This window comes from Euwallacea similis, chromosome 17, assembly GCF_039881205.1.
Source record: "Euwallacea similis isolate ESF13 chromosome 17, ESF131.1, whole genome shotgun sequence".
Taxonomy (NCBI): domain Eukaryota; kingdom Metazoa; phylum Arthropoda; class Insecta; order Coleoptera; family Curculionidae; genus Euwallacea; species Euwallacea similis.
This window is the reverse complement of record NC_089625.1, coordinates 1,556,981-1,573,751: the sequence shown is the minus strand read 5'-3', so window position 1 is coordinate 1,573,751 and position 16,771 is coordinate 1,556,981. Positions and strand designations below refer to the sequence as shown.

Genomic DNA, 16,771 nt, shown 5'->3' with positions numbered 1-16,771 from the left:
GCAAGGAACAATTTCGATATTTGTATGCATTCTGATATTATGAGCCTTTGAACATCAAAAATATATTCTGAAAAAAAAACTTGTATCTCTACAAACTATGAAATGCTACACGGGCGCCATTTATAACATTTTTACTGACGTTTGCAATATCGATAATTGGTCATAACTATACTAATGGACAACTTGTTTCATTAGTTTAGTAAGTAAAAGATTAGAACAGTTTTACAGCGCATTTGTGTCTTTATACTATTTCAAAAATAGCTGATTAGTGACGTCGTTCAATCAACTTAGACGCATGCGTAGTTCCCCGTTACAGCATTTGTAGACGACGATTGTCAGCTGCTTAAGCTTGGTTTTTATCAGTTAAATTCTTTGAAATTATTACTCGCATTTGTTTTTCTGATTATAACCTCAAAAAAGGTGCTATATTAGTGCTATTCCGAATAATTTTTTTAAATTATTATATTTTCACTACTACAGTTGTAGTTTAACAATTTTTTAATTCAAATAACCTAAAGCGTCATAAGTACTAAACAAAATTAAAGAAGAAAAACTCTAAAGAATGTTGGCTGTATCCAAAGATTTATGCTTGCAATGTTTAAAAAATGTTGGTGTTATTTTGGAAAAATCTACTTAAAACCAACTAATAAATTCTATGAATTTTCAGAATTTTATGTTCTGTACACTTCGCAACATTTCAATTGTTCCTGATGCCAATTTCATTAAAGATGTATCACTGGACTCTTATAAACCAAAACATCATCCTGGACGAATGGATAATAAAATTCTTACACTTCCAGATACTTTTCTTAAGGCAGTTCTAAAGGCAGTTGAAGGTATGGTAAATATGGCATTACCACCTATTACACATAGTGCCGTAAATTCAACATGTATTCTAGGTCCCAAAATACGATGAAAATTTCATATAAAAATATATCAAAAGTAGTTTTGTTTTTGATATACAAAGTGTGAAAGATTGGTTTCTGATGATGGTTTTTAATTCATATTTTCGCAATGTTTCGAGATTAAGTAATGAAATTTTGTATTTGATTGAAACTTTTTATGCTCTTTCTGAATTTCTAGAACAAAATTACCACATTTTTTCAGGGGAGGATGAGTAATATAGGGGGAGTACTTAAAGAGTACTTAAACTTTTTTGTACAAAATTTTATTGATGATTTCATAGGAAAAATATTAAATTTGAAGATTTTTACATAAAAATGGTACTCCTGTTGAAAGTCAAAATCTCTAACAGCTTGTGAGAAAATTGAGATTTATCAAATTAGTGGATACTATGTTTCATTAAATAAACATCAGATTTAAAACTCAGTTGGCATTGAAATGAAACAAAAAAATATGTTTTTACATTTCTGTACATGACAGAGCACAAAAAGTTACAATCAAGTACAAAATTTCATTACTTAATCTCAAAATGTTAACAAAATATTAATTAAAAACTATAATCAAAAATCTATCTTTCACCTTGCATATCAAAAATGAAGCTACTTTTTTATATGAAGTTTTCATCATATTTTGGGACCTAGAATATGTTGTTGAATTTATGGTACTACGTTTAGAGACACCTTGCATCTAATACCTACAATTAAAATTAAAATTCAAAGTTCAAATTCCTGTTAGCTACTGACTGTTAGATTTTGAATATTTGCATGCTTGTGAATACAAGCATTCCCAAACATTGCTGCTGATTATTGAAAATATTTAATTATCAAAATAGACTAATTACCCCACTAATAGTTTTTACATGCTAAAAGTTAAATAACCTGATTTAAATTCTAAAACAAAAGATATTATTTTTAAATGAATTCCCAAGGTTTTTAATAAGGATCAACTTTTAATTTGTTTTAATGCTGCACAAATTTTCAAAAAATAATTAAGTAAAAAAAAACAAAAAATATCTAAATAAAACTTATGCAAATATTTACCATTTACAGATTATCCTATAAAAGCAGTAGTGGAAAGTGGCAGTAAACTGACTAGACATTTGAAAGGGCGCGTTCCCCTTATGGAGAAAGATATATTTCAATCAACAGTCAATAAAATAAAGAACAATCTGGAACAAAGGCATCAAAATATGATTTTAAAAGACGAAGAAGATGAGCAAAAATTTGAGAAGATGATAAATGATAAGCTTTACAACATTTTAAAGTATGGATACTTCTAAGGTTTATTTATAAACTGCATGTAATTTCATTATTAGGAGAAAAGTGTATAACTGGAAGCCTATTAAATACGACGTTTATACATCTTTAGCATATCTATTAGGGCGAGCACCTGCAGAATATGCAGTATTAACAAAAATATTTAGCGAAATAGTTAACAGGGATAAAGAATTTACACCAAAGAGTTTGTTTGATTTTGGATCAGGGGTAGGAACAGTTACATGGTAAGTTTATATGAATGATTCATTAGCCTTTTTAATCACCTGGGTTAATAATTGAAGGGCTGCAAATGCCTTTTGGAAGAAGCATATTTTTGAGTATTTTAACGTAGACCCGTCTGCTGATATGAATGACTTGGCACAAATTTTGTTACAAGGCGGAAAAGGTACCGGAAATGTAGTTAAAGGGACTTTCTATAGGCAATTTTTACCTGCTACTAATGTAAGTCAATGTGTTCCTAATTCATTTCTTAAATTTAATTATCTTTTTAATTATATCTACAAAAAACCGAATAGGTCAAATATGATCTGGTGGCGTCTTCTTATTCTTTATTGGAACTTCCATCTGCGGAGAGTAGGCTAGAGACTGTGTTAAATTTATGGAATAAAACGCACCAATATTTAATAATTGTTGAACAAGGCACCAATGCTGGGTTTAAGGTATCTATCTTCACAATATCTGAAGATTATTTTATTTAAATTGATTAGAGATATAAATCTAGTTACAAGTAATGTCTTTTAGGTGGTCAACGAAGTTAGAGATTTCATACTAGGAATTGATAAAGAGTCAAATAAAAGTCATGTTTTTAGTCCTGTAAGCATGGCAAAACTGCAATATACATATATATTTTTCGGTTTCACTTTTACATTCCGATTTCAGTGTCCACACGACAGTATGTGTCCACGATTTCTGGCCAATGACGGAACTCCTTGCAATTTCAGTGTACGTTATTGGACTATGCCAATTGGGAGTAATCCTCAACTTCTAACTGAGACATATTCGTATGTTGTATTGAAAAAAGGTAAAATAATAACAAAAAAATCATATATTTTGATAAAGGCTCTGAACCTTTAAACTTATAATAAAATTAGAATCTGCAATGATTTTTAATGTACCTAATACATTTTTTAAAAATAAATATATATTTTACCATTTGTAGGACATCGTGAGAATAATGTCAAATGGCCTCGAATAGTTCGCGCACCGTTAGTCAGACCAAGACATACAATTTGCCGAATGTGCACTGCAAATGGGAAACTAAGAGAAGCCACGTTAACACTAAAGAAACATGGAAAGTAAGTACACATCTTTGTTTTCTTTTCTTGATTAAGGCGATAGAACTTAGCACTGATTGCTAAGTTGTATTGAACTATTCTGCCGCACAGTACAATCAGTTTTCTAAAGCTTGAAGTTCCTCTTTTTAAACATTCAGAAAAAACTGGTAATTTCGATTCTCTGTTATTTTTTCATGTCTTTATATTTGAAGATTACTTTTTAGGGTACTTTTGGGCAGACTAACTTGCTAATACTATTTTAAAATTTTGACATTTGGTTTCTTCATTAATTTCACTTTTTTCTAACACGGACTTTGCTTTTGAATTACATAAATTGTTTGGTTTTGAGAGCCAAAAATATTTTATTTTATAACCCATAATATTCATCCTATAGCAAAATTATTACTAGGAAAAAAAGAAGTACGAATATAATGATTCACAATAAATGTGGTTATACTCTGCACTGCTGAAGCTGCCAACAAGCATCACAATATGTAATTGGTCCTACTGTCTACTACTTTTGCAAATATACACGACCAAAAAATTATACAAAAACGTAAAAATGTTTCAAAATTAAATAAGAACTTCAGCTCTAGAAATAGATGGTAAGGAGCATGCGGCAGAAAGATTGGTAAAATGGGATCCTAACCACCGAAACAATACCAGCCTATAGATCAAAAGTCGTAGACAAAGCATTTTTTTTGTTTTATTTTTTTACTTTCAGAACAACTTATCATTGCGCCAGATCTTCAAAGTGGGGTGATTTATTACCTGTAACTTTTGAGGATGAAAATTCTGATGCCGTTCCTGAAAATAATCATACAAAAAGTGATAATGATATAGATAACAAAAAAAACTGAAGAATATAAATTTTACAACACGGTCAATTGTTTGTATTAAAATCTTGAAGAAAAACATCAACTACTAAATTCAAATAAAAACGGCCACCCATCAAAATATTTGCCTGATTGACACGTAGTTCGTTTTCATAGAAGAAAAACTCATAAAATTTCCATATTCATCTTTAAAGTCAGAAGCTCTGGTGAAGGTTGAAATGGGTTCATTTTGTATCTTTTGGGAGTACCAAATTTTACAGGGTGTTTTTTAAAAAGTGTCTGATTTTCATAGGACGATTTCTCGGGTATTTTTAAAATAAAAAGTTCATATAAGCATGGATCCATCACTAAGATAAAAGTTAAGTTTTTCATCTTACAAAACCCCTAAGTACCAAGTTGCGTCCAAATTCGATACTATTTCAAAAATTACTTAGAAAAAACAAAAATAAAAATAAATTTTTAATACTCTGTAGCTCGACAAGTGAGGCCTTGCGGACTCATGCTTATATGAACTTTTTATCTTAAAAATACCCGAGGAATCGTCGTGTGAAATATCAGATACTTATTAAAAAACAACTTGTATATGTATGTATGATAATTAAAATACGAGAATTTACTGTCAGTGTTTTATTTTAATAAATGTTAACTAAGCATCATAAAACGGGTTCATCGTTATAAAAATGTAAAATATAAACTACACATTACACGCAATTGTAATTAATTCGAATATTCATAAGTGAGTACCTTAAGCAAAAACCAGCAGTGCCAAAGAGTCATAAAATTTGTTATAAGCAACTCAAAGGTTAGTTCAGGGTTACGTGAAATGATATCGGATTGGCAACATTTTTTTTTCAGTATTCTGGAATTACAATATTTTTGACATTGGACTTTTGATAAATACCCTTCAGTTGTTTTGCCCCTGTATAAATAATGGACAATAATTTATATAAGCTAAATTTCTAACCTTCTTGATTCAGAAAGACACTCAGAGCATTAGTATATTTCTCATAAAATTTGATGTTTGCTGAATTTTTAGCCTCACTAATTCTCAAACTCAACCACTGGTATACAGGGAAAAAACATCTGCATTCCATGGACATCTAATATTCTTAATCACTGGGAATAATATACATCCGAATTAACTATAAACGGACAATAGAGACTATTAAATCTGGTACTAACTAAAATTATACACAAAACAGCCTCTTTAATATTCAAATAATTTTAACATTATTTTCCATATACTGAACTCAAAAAAAGTCTCTGCACAAGAGGTAGCAATGCCATAAATCAAAAAATTTGTACGGTTTGCTACCTAATCACTTTCGAGTTAACAAAAATATGGCTACATCGGTTCATAAACTTCATGGCACTTTACAAAAAATTATTTTCCTTAACAGCGGTCTTACGTGAATGAAATTTCGGAGACATCGGCACGGTCACTTTGCCCGTTGGTTGAATTTTCAACTCCTTAAACTTCCTGATGGGTTGTGCCTTATACTCCGCTTGTTTGCGGAGTTTTAATATCTCTTCCTTCTCTCGTTTTTCTTGTTCTTCTTCCATGGAATTTTTAATCGTGGCCTGGATTTCCCTCCTCAATTTTAATTGTGATTCGAATTCCATGCGTTGCTGATATCTAAGTTCGCCTTCGAGTTGGAACGGTTGCACTTCAGTTAGAGGCTTAGTGTTTTTGGCAACTATGAAGGGCTCTTTCGACAATACCGTAGCCGGTTGAGCTTTAAACTGAGTTGTTAGATTTTCCACACTCGACTACGAAGGAAAAAAATCTGTTTAAAGAACCAGAAAAAATACATCTTTATGTGACCCCAATTTATTACTTATTATGCTGTCTAGTTAAAGTTGATCATACATTTTGAGACGTCACACCGCTGTGAGAGCACTTATTTGTTTATACTCTGTATACTTACCGTTACTGTGCAATTCCGAATAACTTTAATGTCGCTCTGGGCAGTCGCGGGGTCTTTTTTACAAATAAATTTTGGAACAGGATTCGCGTGAAACTCCCTCGCCTTTCGTTCCTCTTCCAATACCTAAATATTAATTTTGCTAAATGTAATACCTAAATCATCAATTATTTCACAAGTCTAAAATGTTAGGGAAGTTGGATAAAGAATGGTGATAAAAGCCCAATTAATAACGCGATTTGAGTTTAACAAGTCATATTATTATTTGCAAGTGGACAGGGATAAGTTTTGGCTATGCATTGAATAAAACTATTTTTTCGTTTATTTCATCTAAACTGATAATGAGTTTTTCCTGTAAATCACTCAAAGGCGGTGCATGGTCATTGTGACCAAACCAATCACCTGTGTTTGTCACATTAGTGGAATAAGAAGGGTTTCAAACGAATCACCATTCTTTCACCCTTATCTTGGATAATGCAGTCGTGCAAAAACAGACTGACTTCAATTGAAGTCAGTCTGTTTTTGTGAGAAATTGCAGAGAAATTTCTCTTTATACCAGTTAAGTTGGACATGTAATACAAGATTTTCTATTTTCTAAAACTAAAATGTGCATTAGGAACTGTTTATGATTTTGTTGATGTCCATGTGTGTTTCAAGATACGTATCAGACTATTGGGACAACTTTAAATATAGCTTTCCTCCTAATTTACAACACGCAACTTTTCAACGAGGGCTAAAAGAAATATTAGGGGTGGATTTCCTCAGGGATATGCTTATTGGCGAAAATAATTAATTTTAAAAAATATCGTTAAAGAAGTTCGACGAGAAGGAGATCCTCTGGGGATGCTGAAACAGTGATTTAACGTGAAAGAACCTGAAGAAACTTTGCAAAAATCTTACAAATCATAAAGGGATTTAAAAAAGAATTAATCAGAATACTATAAAAACTTGTAGAATTGTACTAGGGTCATTTGATAAGAAACAGAGAAAGAATTGGTCAGTTGTAACCTATGGTTAAATCCAAGTCTAGCCAAAGTTAGTCCAATCTTTTCTGAATTACGTTCTTGCGCAGTTAAAGAGACTTGAATTAGAAGTAGCTTTCATTCATATTAACAATTTAAAATTTAAAAACTATTGTAATCTAACACAAAAAACTAGGAAAAAAATATTCTTAGGGATAATTTGGGTCTGTGTGTAAATTGTATGTCAAAACGACATGTTTGCTATATCAATTTAGGAAGTACGATAAAATTGATCTAACATCAGAAACTGGGAGCAATGTTCGAAAACGATTAGATAGATTTAGTTTAACTATCTCTCAACTTCACTAATAACGGTAAAGTGAACATTAAATTTGAGACACACTGAATTTACAACAGTAAAATATGTAGTTACAAAAATATTAACATACCCGATTGAAATGTGCCTGCTTCCTTGCCGCCACTCCTTTATCCCTTTTATCAAAACTAAATGGCTGAAACATAGTTAGGCGTGGTTTATCTTTCGGAGTTTTAGCCAACTGTTTGTCATTTTGACCACCCGAATTCATCCTGAAACTTGGAGGTACGTAGTTCTTCATAAAAGAAGGGGTCACAGGTTTCGTTTGTTCGCGATGCTGAATTTTGGCTCGAACCTGTGGTTTCTCGGTTCCTTTCATTATTGGTTGAGCGTGAAATACAAATTTTTCTGGTGAAGGCGCGACCTGTTTGTAATGAGAAATTCACATATATATATAATATATATATATAATATATATATATATATAATATATATATATAATATATATATATATATATATACATACATAGAAATTGAAAATCTGCATTGGTACTATGCCCAACATTTTCTAAAGCCGGATTTATAAACTCGACGATTAATTTGGCATCGGTGCCAGCTCCAAACGTCGGCGTTGTATTCGTAGTACAGCCTGACGATCTAACATATATTCTTAAAATTAGATTTGCAAGACTTCGAAGGCTCTTAGACCTCACAGACGAATACTCGAACTTAGCCACATCAATATAATCCCTCATTTTATGTTTAATATTTCTCCAAAAATCAAAATCTTGCGCAGCCTATTATTCATTGAGGCTACGGTTTTGCTACGAGCGCCAACGTCAAAAGGACAAAATTGGCTTTCGCGGCATTTAAGCAATGGTTCAGTGACAATTTCACATCTGACGATGTATACAAATGGACCAAGTCAGTTTATTGGCATTTCTCTTTCAGAGCCAAAGTCATAATTAGGATTCAACGTCTAGTTTATAAATCCCACTTAAGCTTTATAATAGGTACGACTTGAAGACCTGAATATCCACTTTTCATGAAAAATTTGAATAAATTAAAAACAGATACATACCTTTTTTGGCGGGACTTGGGTGATATTGAAGGGCTGCGGTACTGTTACAGGTTTCTTCTCGACTGGTTCTAAGGGTTTAACTGGGCCGTGTAATATTTTTTTATTCACAGGATGCGCCTTAATTTTTAATCTGGAAACCATGGATAACTCGATTGAAAATCAAGTTTATACACATATTTGTGCTACAACTATACTTTGTTAGACAGAAAACATGTAACAGCCTATGACTTTTTTTTATTTATAGTGTTTCAGTTTTAATCTGTTTTTCAACGGACGGCAGAAGATCGCAAAATTAGACAACTTTGTAAGAAAACATCAGTTTAAAAACGCATATTACTCAATAATAGATTCGGTATATACAGGTATTTAATTCAAATTATTTCATTGATTACTACAAAATTTTTGAAATATGAAATACTTGATTTTATAAATCCAAAGAATGTGATTGTTTTATAATGTTATATAGATCTTACTTAGACGCGTTTAGATCTTAAATTATTCAAAAAACCATGGAAGACAGTCATAAAACATGCAGCTTTATACACATGGCATTTACTTTCTTACCTAAGTGTAAAATTGCAAAAAAAAATAAAAACCTACTTTTGGGAATTTTCAAATTCGATTAATTCTCTTTCGGTGTGCGACAAAATATGGTGTTGTTCTGGCCTAGCTCGATTTTTCGTTTGTAAAGCCGGACTTGCCGGAATGGTCCTGCAAAAAAAATTACCGATGGGCTATAATAAATTTTCAAGAATCTTAGAAGAATTCTAAGTTTCACTTAAAATCCTGCTGTAGTCGTTTTTGAGATAGACAGAGAGAAATAGAAGATACTACTGTAATACTGACTTAATCTAAGAACTTTATTAAATTAATAGAAAAATATAACAAAAAATAGAGACGTGATACCTACTCACATCAATTAAAAGTGTTTTGGTGCAGATGGCAATTTTTTTCCATTGCTACTTACACAGATAGTGGCTTGAATGCATGTTCAATCAAGTTGGGTTTACTACGAAACCTGGTTGGTGTTCGGGTTTGAAACTGATTTACAGCTTCGGCCAGCGGAATATAGGCGTTGGCGGTCCAATTTTTAAGGTTTTCGACAGAACCGAACCGCTTGGGTTGAGCAAGTTGATTCTGAAATAAACATTTATTACAAAGCTTTATGTGGAATTGAGACTATCGACATATCTCTAGTAATAAAATAATAACAATATAATTGTATGATAAAATCGACCTTACCATGCTGCCTTTGTTGAATGTCCCACGACTGGGAAGATTTTTCGCATTTTCCTTTTGTTTAAGAATATTAGAATTTTCCCTCAGGCTTTGCGTCGCTTTGAGATTTGGTTGATTGACAATTTTTCTGAAATATATCCATTAAGAAACTAAAATGGCCGAAAAACACACACAATCACCAAATGGCTAACGACATAAAAATCCTATTAATAAATTTATCCGCAGACTTACCTTGCTCTATTTCTGGAATCATAATCTTCTTCAGCTCTTTCATAAAACATTTCCAGGTTATCGACGCTGATTGATTTTCTAAGAGTTGATCTTTGCATCATTTCTGTCGTAGTTTGAGTATATTCCTTAGAACTTAGTGGAGATGCAGATTCTTCCTCTATCATTGAAAAAATTTTAATTTTTTCCTTGAACGGATTGTTGATCAATCACTAACAAACAATCTGTTCATGTTTTATTTTAAAATGCTTTTATAGTAGAGAAGTATTCCCTACTGAGGAAGATCTTACTACGATGTCGTGACTTACCTTTATTTGCTGCATCCTCGGGATCCACTTCTTCTAAAAAAGGACCAATAGCAAATAGAAGAATAGATAGATCAGTATGGTTCAGTTATACAGGGTGTCTTGGAAAATAGATTTCAAAAAATCCAATAAAAATAATTTTTTAGGAAAAATAAAAATAAAATCATTTTTTTATAATGCATTAACAAGATGATTCAAAATATCTAATAATATATAGGATATCCCATTAAAAAATAATGTATTATAGTTTATTGTGGCAAAATCTTCATTAGAACCCATTTTTACTCTCTCAGAATTTGGTTGATAAAGAAAATACAAAGGGGGTCCTAAAATATAGAGGTTTTAAAAATACCTGGTATCTATTAAACCAGGGTGGTAACAACTTTTCTACCATTGTTAACCTTTGGTTTCATAAAAATCAAGCACAAGATTACAAAAACTATATGCTCCTAACTTCAATAGTAACTGAGAAGTCCCATAAAAATATAAAATTCAAAACACCTTGTGTACCACACAAGATTTGAATAAGTGAACTTAGAGTTCTTGCCATTGCAACAAAATTAAAAAATTGTATGAGTATCAACAGTTGATTTGCAAAGCAGGTAATAACATACTTTCTGGGAGTCATGTTATGCCTCTTCTGGCAGTTACATGTTTACTGTTAAATTTTTATGTTACACTTGTTGTCACATGCTGTTTTTAAAAGCACTCATTATTTTTCAAAATCATTATCATATTAATATGTTGTATTCAAAAATCTAAATTTTTGTGCAATGGAATAATGACAAAGCAGTTTAAATGCATTTTGAAAACATGGATTGATACAATCATTAAGAAAAAACATCTTTAAGCCGAACTTGGTATCTTCTTCCTCAGTACTTCTGATATCAGCCCATCTCATGCCAAACTTGTAATAATAAATAGGAAAAAAATAAGAAAGATAAAGGCTATTTGAATAAAAAGATGGATTCAATGCCAAGTGGTACAGATCTAATATCTGGAACATTTTTACTTGGCAGGGTCAATCCTTTGACAACTGTTGTAAATACCATGCTCCATTGGTCATTCACTCGAATAAACCTATAGGGTAGGTACACTCTCACTTTCTGCCCTAATTTCTGATAAGTGAAAGTAATATAGTTAAATTTGCAGAGTTCTTGGAATGCAAGAATTAGAGAATTCAACTTAGATATATATTTTAAAAAAATTACTTCGCCGCAAATTTGGCATTCTGTAGCGTTGCAAGTACCATAGCTGAACAAAATATAAGAAGCTACAAGGGCTATGGGGACTACAGTAATATATTTTTTAAATACATCAACTTACTAAAAAAAATGTCGGGGTTGCTGTCTCTATCGTCCAATTGGTCGTCTTGGGAAAAGTCTACAAACTGCCGGGCATTGAAGGAATCAAAGCAGGTATTTTCCATGTTTCAATTAATTCGGAATTAAATCACACAAAACACGCAAACTAGCTAAGGAGAGCTTTGTATGAGAACAAAAAGAGAAAAATAAGTTACAAATTTTATCTCTAAACGTGACCCTGCACTTTTTTGCCAATTTCAGTTAGCATAAAAACTAAAAACCAAATAAAAACTTAAAACCAACAGGGAGAAAAGCAATCAACATTCAAACAGGTAACGGCCAACGGTCGAACTGTCAACAGAGTCGATAGCTGAGTGTCGAACATCGATTATCGAACATGGATGACAGGCGCACATTCAAATGAGGTACTTGACTTGTTCCATGACACTTCTTTATCTAATACATTGGCAAATAGGTTTAGCATCACTGCCGCTATTCTTGAGTAAGTAGCGCAGGTGTGCATTAGGTAGATATAGACTCTGGAAGCCGCTATGCATCGTAAATATTCGATTCAATACTAGAGGAACATGTGAGAGAATTTTAGACCCAATAAATTATAATTTTTTGGGTTTAAAATTAAATTTGAGGATTAAAACCGACTTTCTCAAGTAGGAATAAGATTTTTTGCGATTAGCACCCCCTTATACATCCTTTCATGTGCGCTGATCGATGCCGATTTTTCGTGGTACGCAGTGTAGTTTAACTCCGCCCACTATGAACGACTTAACCTAATCTCCAGGTGAAATACACTCGGTGCAGACCCTACAAGAACTGTGAACGCGCCTCTCAACTCATGAGGCAAAATTAGGCTTTTAAGATGTTTCGAAGCGATTAAGTTTGTGGTCTCACTCTCACGTGGTGCTCATATTCCTCTTTTATTGGGCCCACTATTCGCGCTGCGTTGCCGCTTCGAGGGCCTTTTCTTTTATTTTCCCAAACCTGACACATGGCATTTAACATATGGATATGACATGAGTAAATGTCAATTCATCTTCTATGACGTCACCGCATGACGTGATATGAAATTCCAGAAAAAGTATTTCACAACAAAAATATTGCCTCATTAGTCATAATGTGAATTTATTTATTAAGATTTTAAAAGTAAGTACAAGCTTTAGTATTTGCGTTATTCACAGTGTTAAACAAATAATATCGTTAGCTAATGGTTTTTGTAACCTGGAACGGCTCTCTGCCTTTAATTTACATTAAAATTGAAATAAACATTTGCCACATTGGCATCTACTTGATTAAACTTTATTTATTTACTATAAAAGTGACATGGATATTCTCTTTAAGATGCCAATACAGGCGCCGCAGTGGACAGAATATTTATCTTGCCAAGTGTGTTGCAATCTCTTCGATGACAAGCTACGCAGCCCCATAAGCTTAGGATGTGGACACACAATATGCAAGGGTTGCTTGTGCAATTTGCACCGCAAACAATGTCCTTTCGACCAGACCCTTATCAATGTAGACATAGAACACTTACCGGTAAATACCGCCTTGCTGCAACTGGTTGGGCCAACTGTGAAAACAGAGATCAAAGAAGAAATCCTTGACAGCACAATTGTACCCAGAAACTGCCATAATGACTATTTAAAATGTAAACAATATGTAGAAGAGCTTGCCTTGTATTTGAAGCCCCATTCTAATGGAAGTGGTAGTATATTGTCAAGACCAATGCAACGTAAACTAGTCACTCTGATTAACTGTCAGCTGGTAGAGGATGAAGGAAGGACTCGAGCCATGAGAGCTGCTAGGTCTCTTGGCGAACGAACAGTTACAGAGTTAATATTGCAACATCAAAATCCTCAACAATTGTCTGCAAATTTGTGGGCAGCTGTACGTGCTAGAGGATGTCAATTTTTGGGGCCAGGTACTAATAATTTTATAACATTAAAATATTTGCCAATTTCATGAATTCATCAATCATCAATCAAAGAAACAAATGTATCAGTGAATCTTTGCATACATATCATACTATACTGAATCTCATAAACACATTTTCTTAATATTTCTTTGCCATTCTGCAGTATTAGTTAATGTACTTCCACATTTTAGATATATGTCTCAGGTATAAGATCTTAAATGATAAAAATGATAACAAGGAGAGTATGTATTGAGCTTTCCATGTCTAATGTCACATTTTTCATCTTTTGGTGTCACAGACCCAGTATTGTTAACACTATAACAATGATTGCTAATGTGTGTACTAATGTAGGTCAAGTGTCTTCCAAATGCTTTAAAACTTGGATTCACCAAAAAAAAATTAAATACTAATAGGTACTTTGTTCAACACTGAAATGATAATTCATTGCATCCTCTGAATACTAATCCTGAGGAGTTAATGACATAGAGGTAAAGATATAATGTTTTGAATGAAAACACATTTAAGAATTGTCTTTATCTATAGATGTAGGGATAAGGCCTTCAAAGAATGAAATTTTACTATTTCTAAATTTTTAGAGCTTATTTACATCTATTAACAAACATAATAAGTCAAGAAACAAGTTTATTTACCTATTAAAAGCAAATAAATACTACCCTGCAATTTCTAAAGATATCAAACCTCATACAGTACAGTAAAAGATTAATTTGTTGTCTAAAGCAATATCAGTCAGTTTCTAGGTATCATCAGTATTTATTTATGTTAAGATAATAATCAATGAATTTCATTTTTTTAAAGAGAATAATCAAGTCCAATGAATATTTTTACCATTACTAAAATTAGTTTATTTGTTTTCTTGGTAAATTGTAAAAATTGTAAAATTTATTTAAAACATAGAAGGTATGGTACTTAAAGATACTTTAGCGTTCCATATGTTAATCGTTATTGGGTGTTTTTGCATCATCACTAATACACGTAAATGTAAACAGGAATAGACAAGTCTTGGTTGTTTATTATGAGTCTTTACTTTCATTATCAATTCTTTTGTTAATCTTATCTGCAAAATATGATCACTAGAATAATATCATAGAGTACAATTTGCACACAATTGTTAATTCTTACGTAAGTTTTATATTACATTGAAAAACCAGTGTCGCACTCTCTGTAACTGCAGTTAATTTCGTATGAGGTTCTATGGTTGGTGCAATCCTGCTGCACTGTGTGGACGGGAAATTGTCAATTTTTGCAAAGTTAATGTTTTTTAGAGGAGGAATAATTAATGCTAGTTGGATTCAGGAAGGACAATTTTTAAATATTTCCTTCACATTCTTGGCTTGGGAACAACCTAAATATGTGGTCAAAGTTTGCAACATGCAACAAATATACATTTCTTCATGAATTTTTTTTGGCTTTATAATCTTATGTATCTCATGCACTCATGCATAAAACTAATAAAATTTCTTATTGAAATTTTTTTTACAGAACCTTCAGTTTTATGTTTATTTTAAAAATGTTGTATTGACAAATTAAATTTTTTTTTCAATATTTTGTAAACCAAATGAAAGGTGGTAACAGAAAAAAATATGTACAAGTTATTCTTGTTAACTTAATTCTCATATGATCATAACAGAATTTTCAGTTAGTCTCATCTGAACTTTTCTCTTTGTAACAATGGATTTAAAGTAGTTATATTATTATTAACATTAACAAGTAAATCCTTTTGTTATTTATTTTTAGCAATGCAGGAGGAAGTACTTAAACTTGTGTTATTGGCGCTTGAAGATGGATCTGCATTATCTAGGAAGGTTCTAGTCATGTTTGTTGTTCAGAGACTGGAGCCCCATTTTCCTCAAGCTTCGAAAACCAGTATAGGCCACGTTGTACAGTTGCTGTACAGAGCTTCTTGTTTTAAGGTATGTAAATTTTGTTTTGTGGAAAAAAAACAATTCTTAATTTTTTCGCACAAACGTGTATGTAAACCTATAAACGTCTTTAACTAGGTCTCTAAACGCGAGGGTGATTCTTCATTAATGCAACTCAAGGAGGAGTTCAGAACTTACGATGCGTTACGTCGCGAACACGACGCGCAGATAGTTCAAATTGCCACCGAGGCTGGCTTAAGAATAGCCCCCGACCAATGGTCGGCTCTGCTTTATGGAGACACAGCTCATAAATCGCATATGCAGAGCATTATAGACAAGTTACAAACACCACAGTCTTTCGCACAGAGCGTACAGGAACTAGTGATTGCTTTGCAAAGAACTGGCGATCCTGGGAAATTGTCAGTTTTGAGGAATCCATTGGAGCTTTTGGCTGCCATCGATCCCAGTCCAGGTGAGACAATATGTAGTGTGAGATTGATGATATTGCCCAATAAATTGGGCTCATTGAGTTGTTGTCATCCTTACTTGCAATATTTCACATAGAATCTTCGTCTCCGGATTGGAAAGAATGCACTGATTGTCTGGAAGCAGTGAAACAAGTCGTGGCTGGATTGGTGGAATTTATCCAGCAGCACGGAAGTCGAAGAGTGCAAGATACGTCTCATTCTCAACATGCGAAGTATAAAATCAGCATGTGCCGAGATTTGACGCTCAGAGGTAGTTGTCCTAGAGGAACCAACTGTACTTTTGCCCACTCGAATGAAGAATTGGAAAAGTAAGTGTTGAGGTTCCTTCGATAAACGAAAACCACGAAAACAACAATTTGGTTTACGAAAGTGGACTGTATTAAATTTCACTTATATAAATAATGGTAAAGTATTGGTCTAAGTATGAAGTGGGAGTTTGCTTAGTTGGGAAGATTACGAGTTACGTTTACGATCACATGTCTAGAGCGAGCACTGGTCAAAGAGAGCAAAATTATTGCAATCATCCCTTAAGTACTAAACCCGAGGAACTTCAACCAGGGGCGCACCAACACCAGAAACCCTTACGGGCAATGGTCGCCCCTAAGGTCATAAAATCGCCGCCATCTGGCAAATACCTATACAAGTCGCTTTCATTGAAGTATTGCGATCCGCCGAATTGCGGATCGCGGCAAAGGTCCAATTTAGAAAGCTTCCTTTGACTAGTAGCGTATTTCCCAGCCATAAAGAGCCCTTCGATATGGCCTGATGGGTACGATGGTCTTGCGCCCAGATGGAATCCTTCAAATACGTATCGATGCCCATG

General features: G+C 32.9%; 3 protein-coding genes across 7 annotated transcripts in view; 2 read left to right on the top strand and 1 right to left on the bottom strand.

Annotated features, from left to right (window-relative positions):
- Positions 1-466: 466 nt before the first annotated feature.
- On the top strand, positions 467-4,332 carry LOC136414247 (ribosome assembly protein METTL17, mitochondrial). The gene is made up of 10 exons (XM_066398151.1): positions 467-607; positions 668-836; positions 1,953-2,166; positions 2,219-2,404; positions 2,462-2,621; positions 2,696-2,839; positions 2,922-2,993; positions 3,060-3,201; positions 3,340-3,475; positions 4,179-4,332. The coding sequence occupies exons 1-10, from the start codon at positions 563-565 to the stop codon at positions 4,312-4,314; spliced, it is 1,404 nt and encodes a 467-aa protein (XP_066254248.1). The 5' UTR covers positions 467-562; the 3' UTR covers positions 4,315-4,332.
- Positions 4,333-4,923: 591 nt separating this feature from the next.
- LOC136414246 (targeting protein for Xklp2 homolog) lies at positions 4,924-11,892 on the bottom strand. 2 transcript variants are annotated; one of them, XM_066398149.1, is made up of 10 exons: positions 11,673-11,892; positions 10,350-10,382; positions 10,045-10,201; positions 9,817-9,940; positions 9,542-9,711; positions 9,175-9,285; positions 8,575-8,704; positions 7,627-7,917; positions 6,219-6,341; positions 4,924-6,060 (listed from the first exon to the last, which is right to left on the bottom strand). In XM_066398149.1, the coding sequence occupies exons 1-10, from the start codon at positions 11,773-11,775 to the stop codon at positions 5,665-5,667; spliced, it is 1,638 nt and encodes a 545-aa protein (XP_066254246.1). In that variant the 5' UTR covers positions 11,776-11,892; the 3' UTR covers positions 4,924-5,664. The 2 variants fall into 2 exon arrangements, with proteins under 2 accessions (XP_066254246.1, XP_066254247.1); XM_066398150.1 differs by lacking the exon at positions 10,350-10,382 and having other exon boundaries at positions 4,925-6,060; positions 11,673-11,890.
- Positions 11,893-12,692: 800 nt separating this feature from the next.
- Positions 12,693-16,771, top strand: part of roq (roquin) — a 74,346-nt gene continuing 70,267 nt past the window's right edge. For 3 of the 4 annotated variants that reach the window (XM_066398138.1, XM_066398137.1, XM_066398139.1), the window contains exons 1-4: positions 12,824-13,586; positions 15,336-15,511; positions 15,599-15,932; positions 16,025-16,256. In XM_066398138.1, the coding sequence (XP_066254235.1) occupies positions 12,989-13,586; positions 15,336-15,511; positions 15,599-15,932; positions 16,025-16,256 (1,340 nt within the window). In that variant the 5' untranslated portion in view covers positions 12,824-12,988. The other variant, XM_066398140.1, reaches the window with a different exon arrangement.

Bases quoted from the DNA above. Each gene is read 5' to 3' on its own strand.
- LOC136414247 (XM_066398151.1), top strand. From the start codon at position 563: ATGTTGGCTGTATCCAAAGATTTATGCTTGCAATGTTTAAAAAAT. The intron at 837-1,952 runs GTATGGTAAATA...TACCATTTACAG, and splicing joins AGTTCTAAAGGCAGTTGAAG to ATTATCCTATAAAAGCAGTA. The intron at 3,202-3,339 runs GTAAAATAATAA...TACCATTTGTAG, and splicing joins GTATGTTGTATTGAAAAAAG to GACATCGTGAGAATAATGTC.
- LOC136414246 (XM_066398149.1), bottom strand. From the start codon at position 11,775: ATGGAAAATACCTGCTTTGATTCCTTCAATGCCCGGCAGTTTGTAGAC. The intron at 10,383-11,672 runs GTAAGTTGATGT...GTCCTTTTTTAG, and splicing joins CAACCCCGACATTTTTTTTA to AAGAAGTGGATCCCGAGGAT. The intron at 10,202-10,349 runs GTAAGTCACGAC...TTTCAATGATAG, and splicing joins CGAGGATGCAGCAAATAAAG to AGGAAGAATCTGCATCTCCA.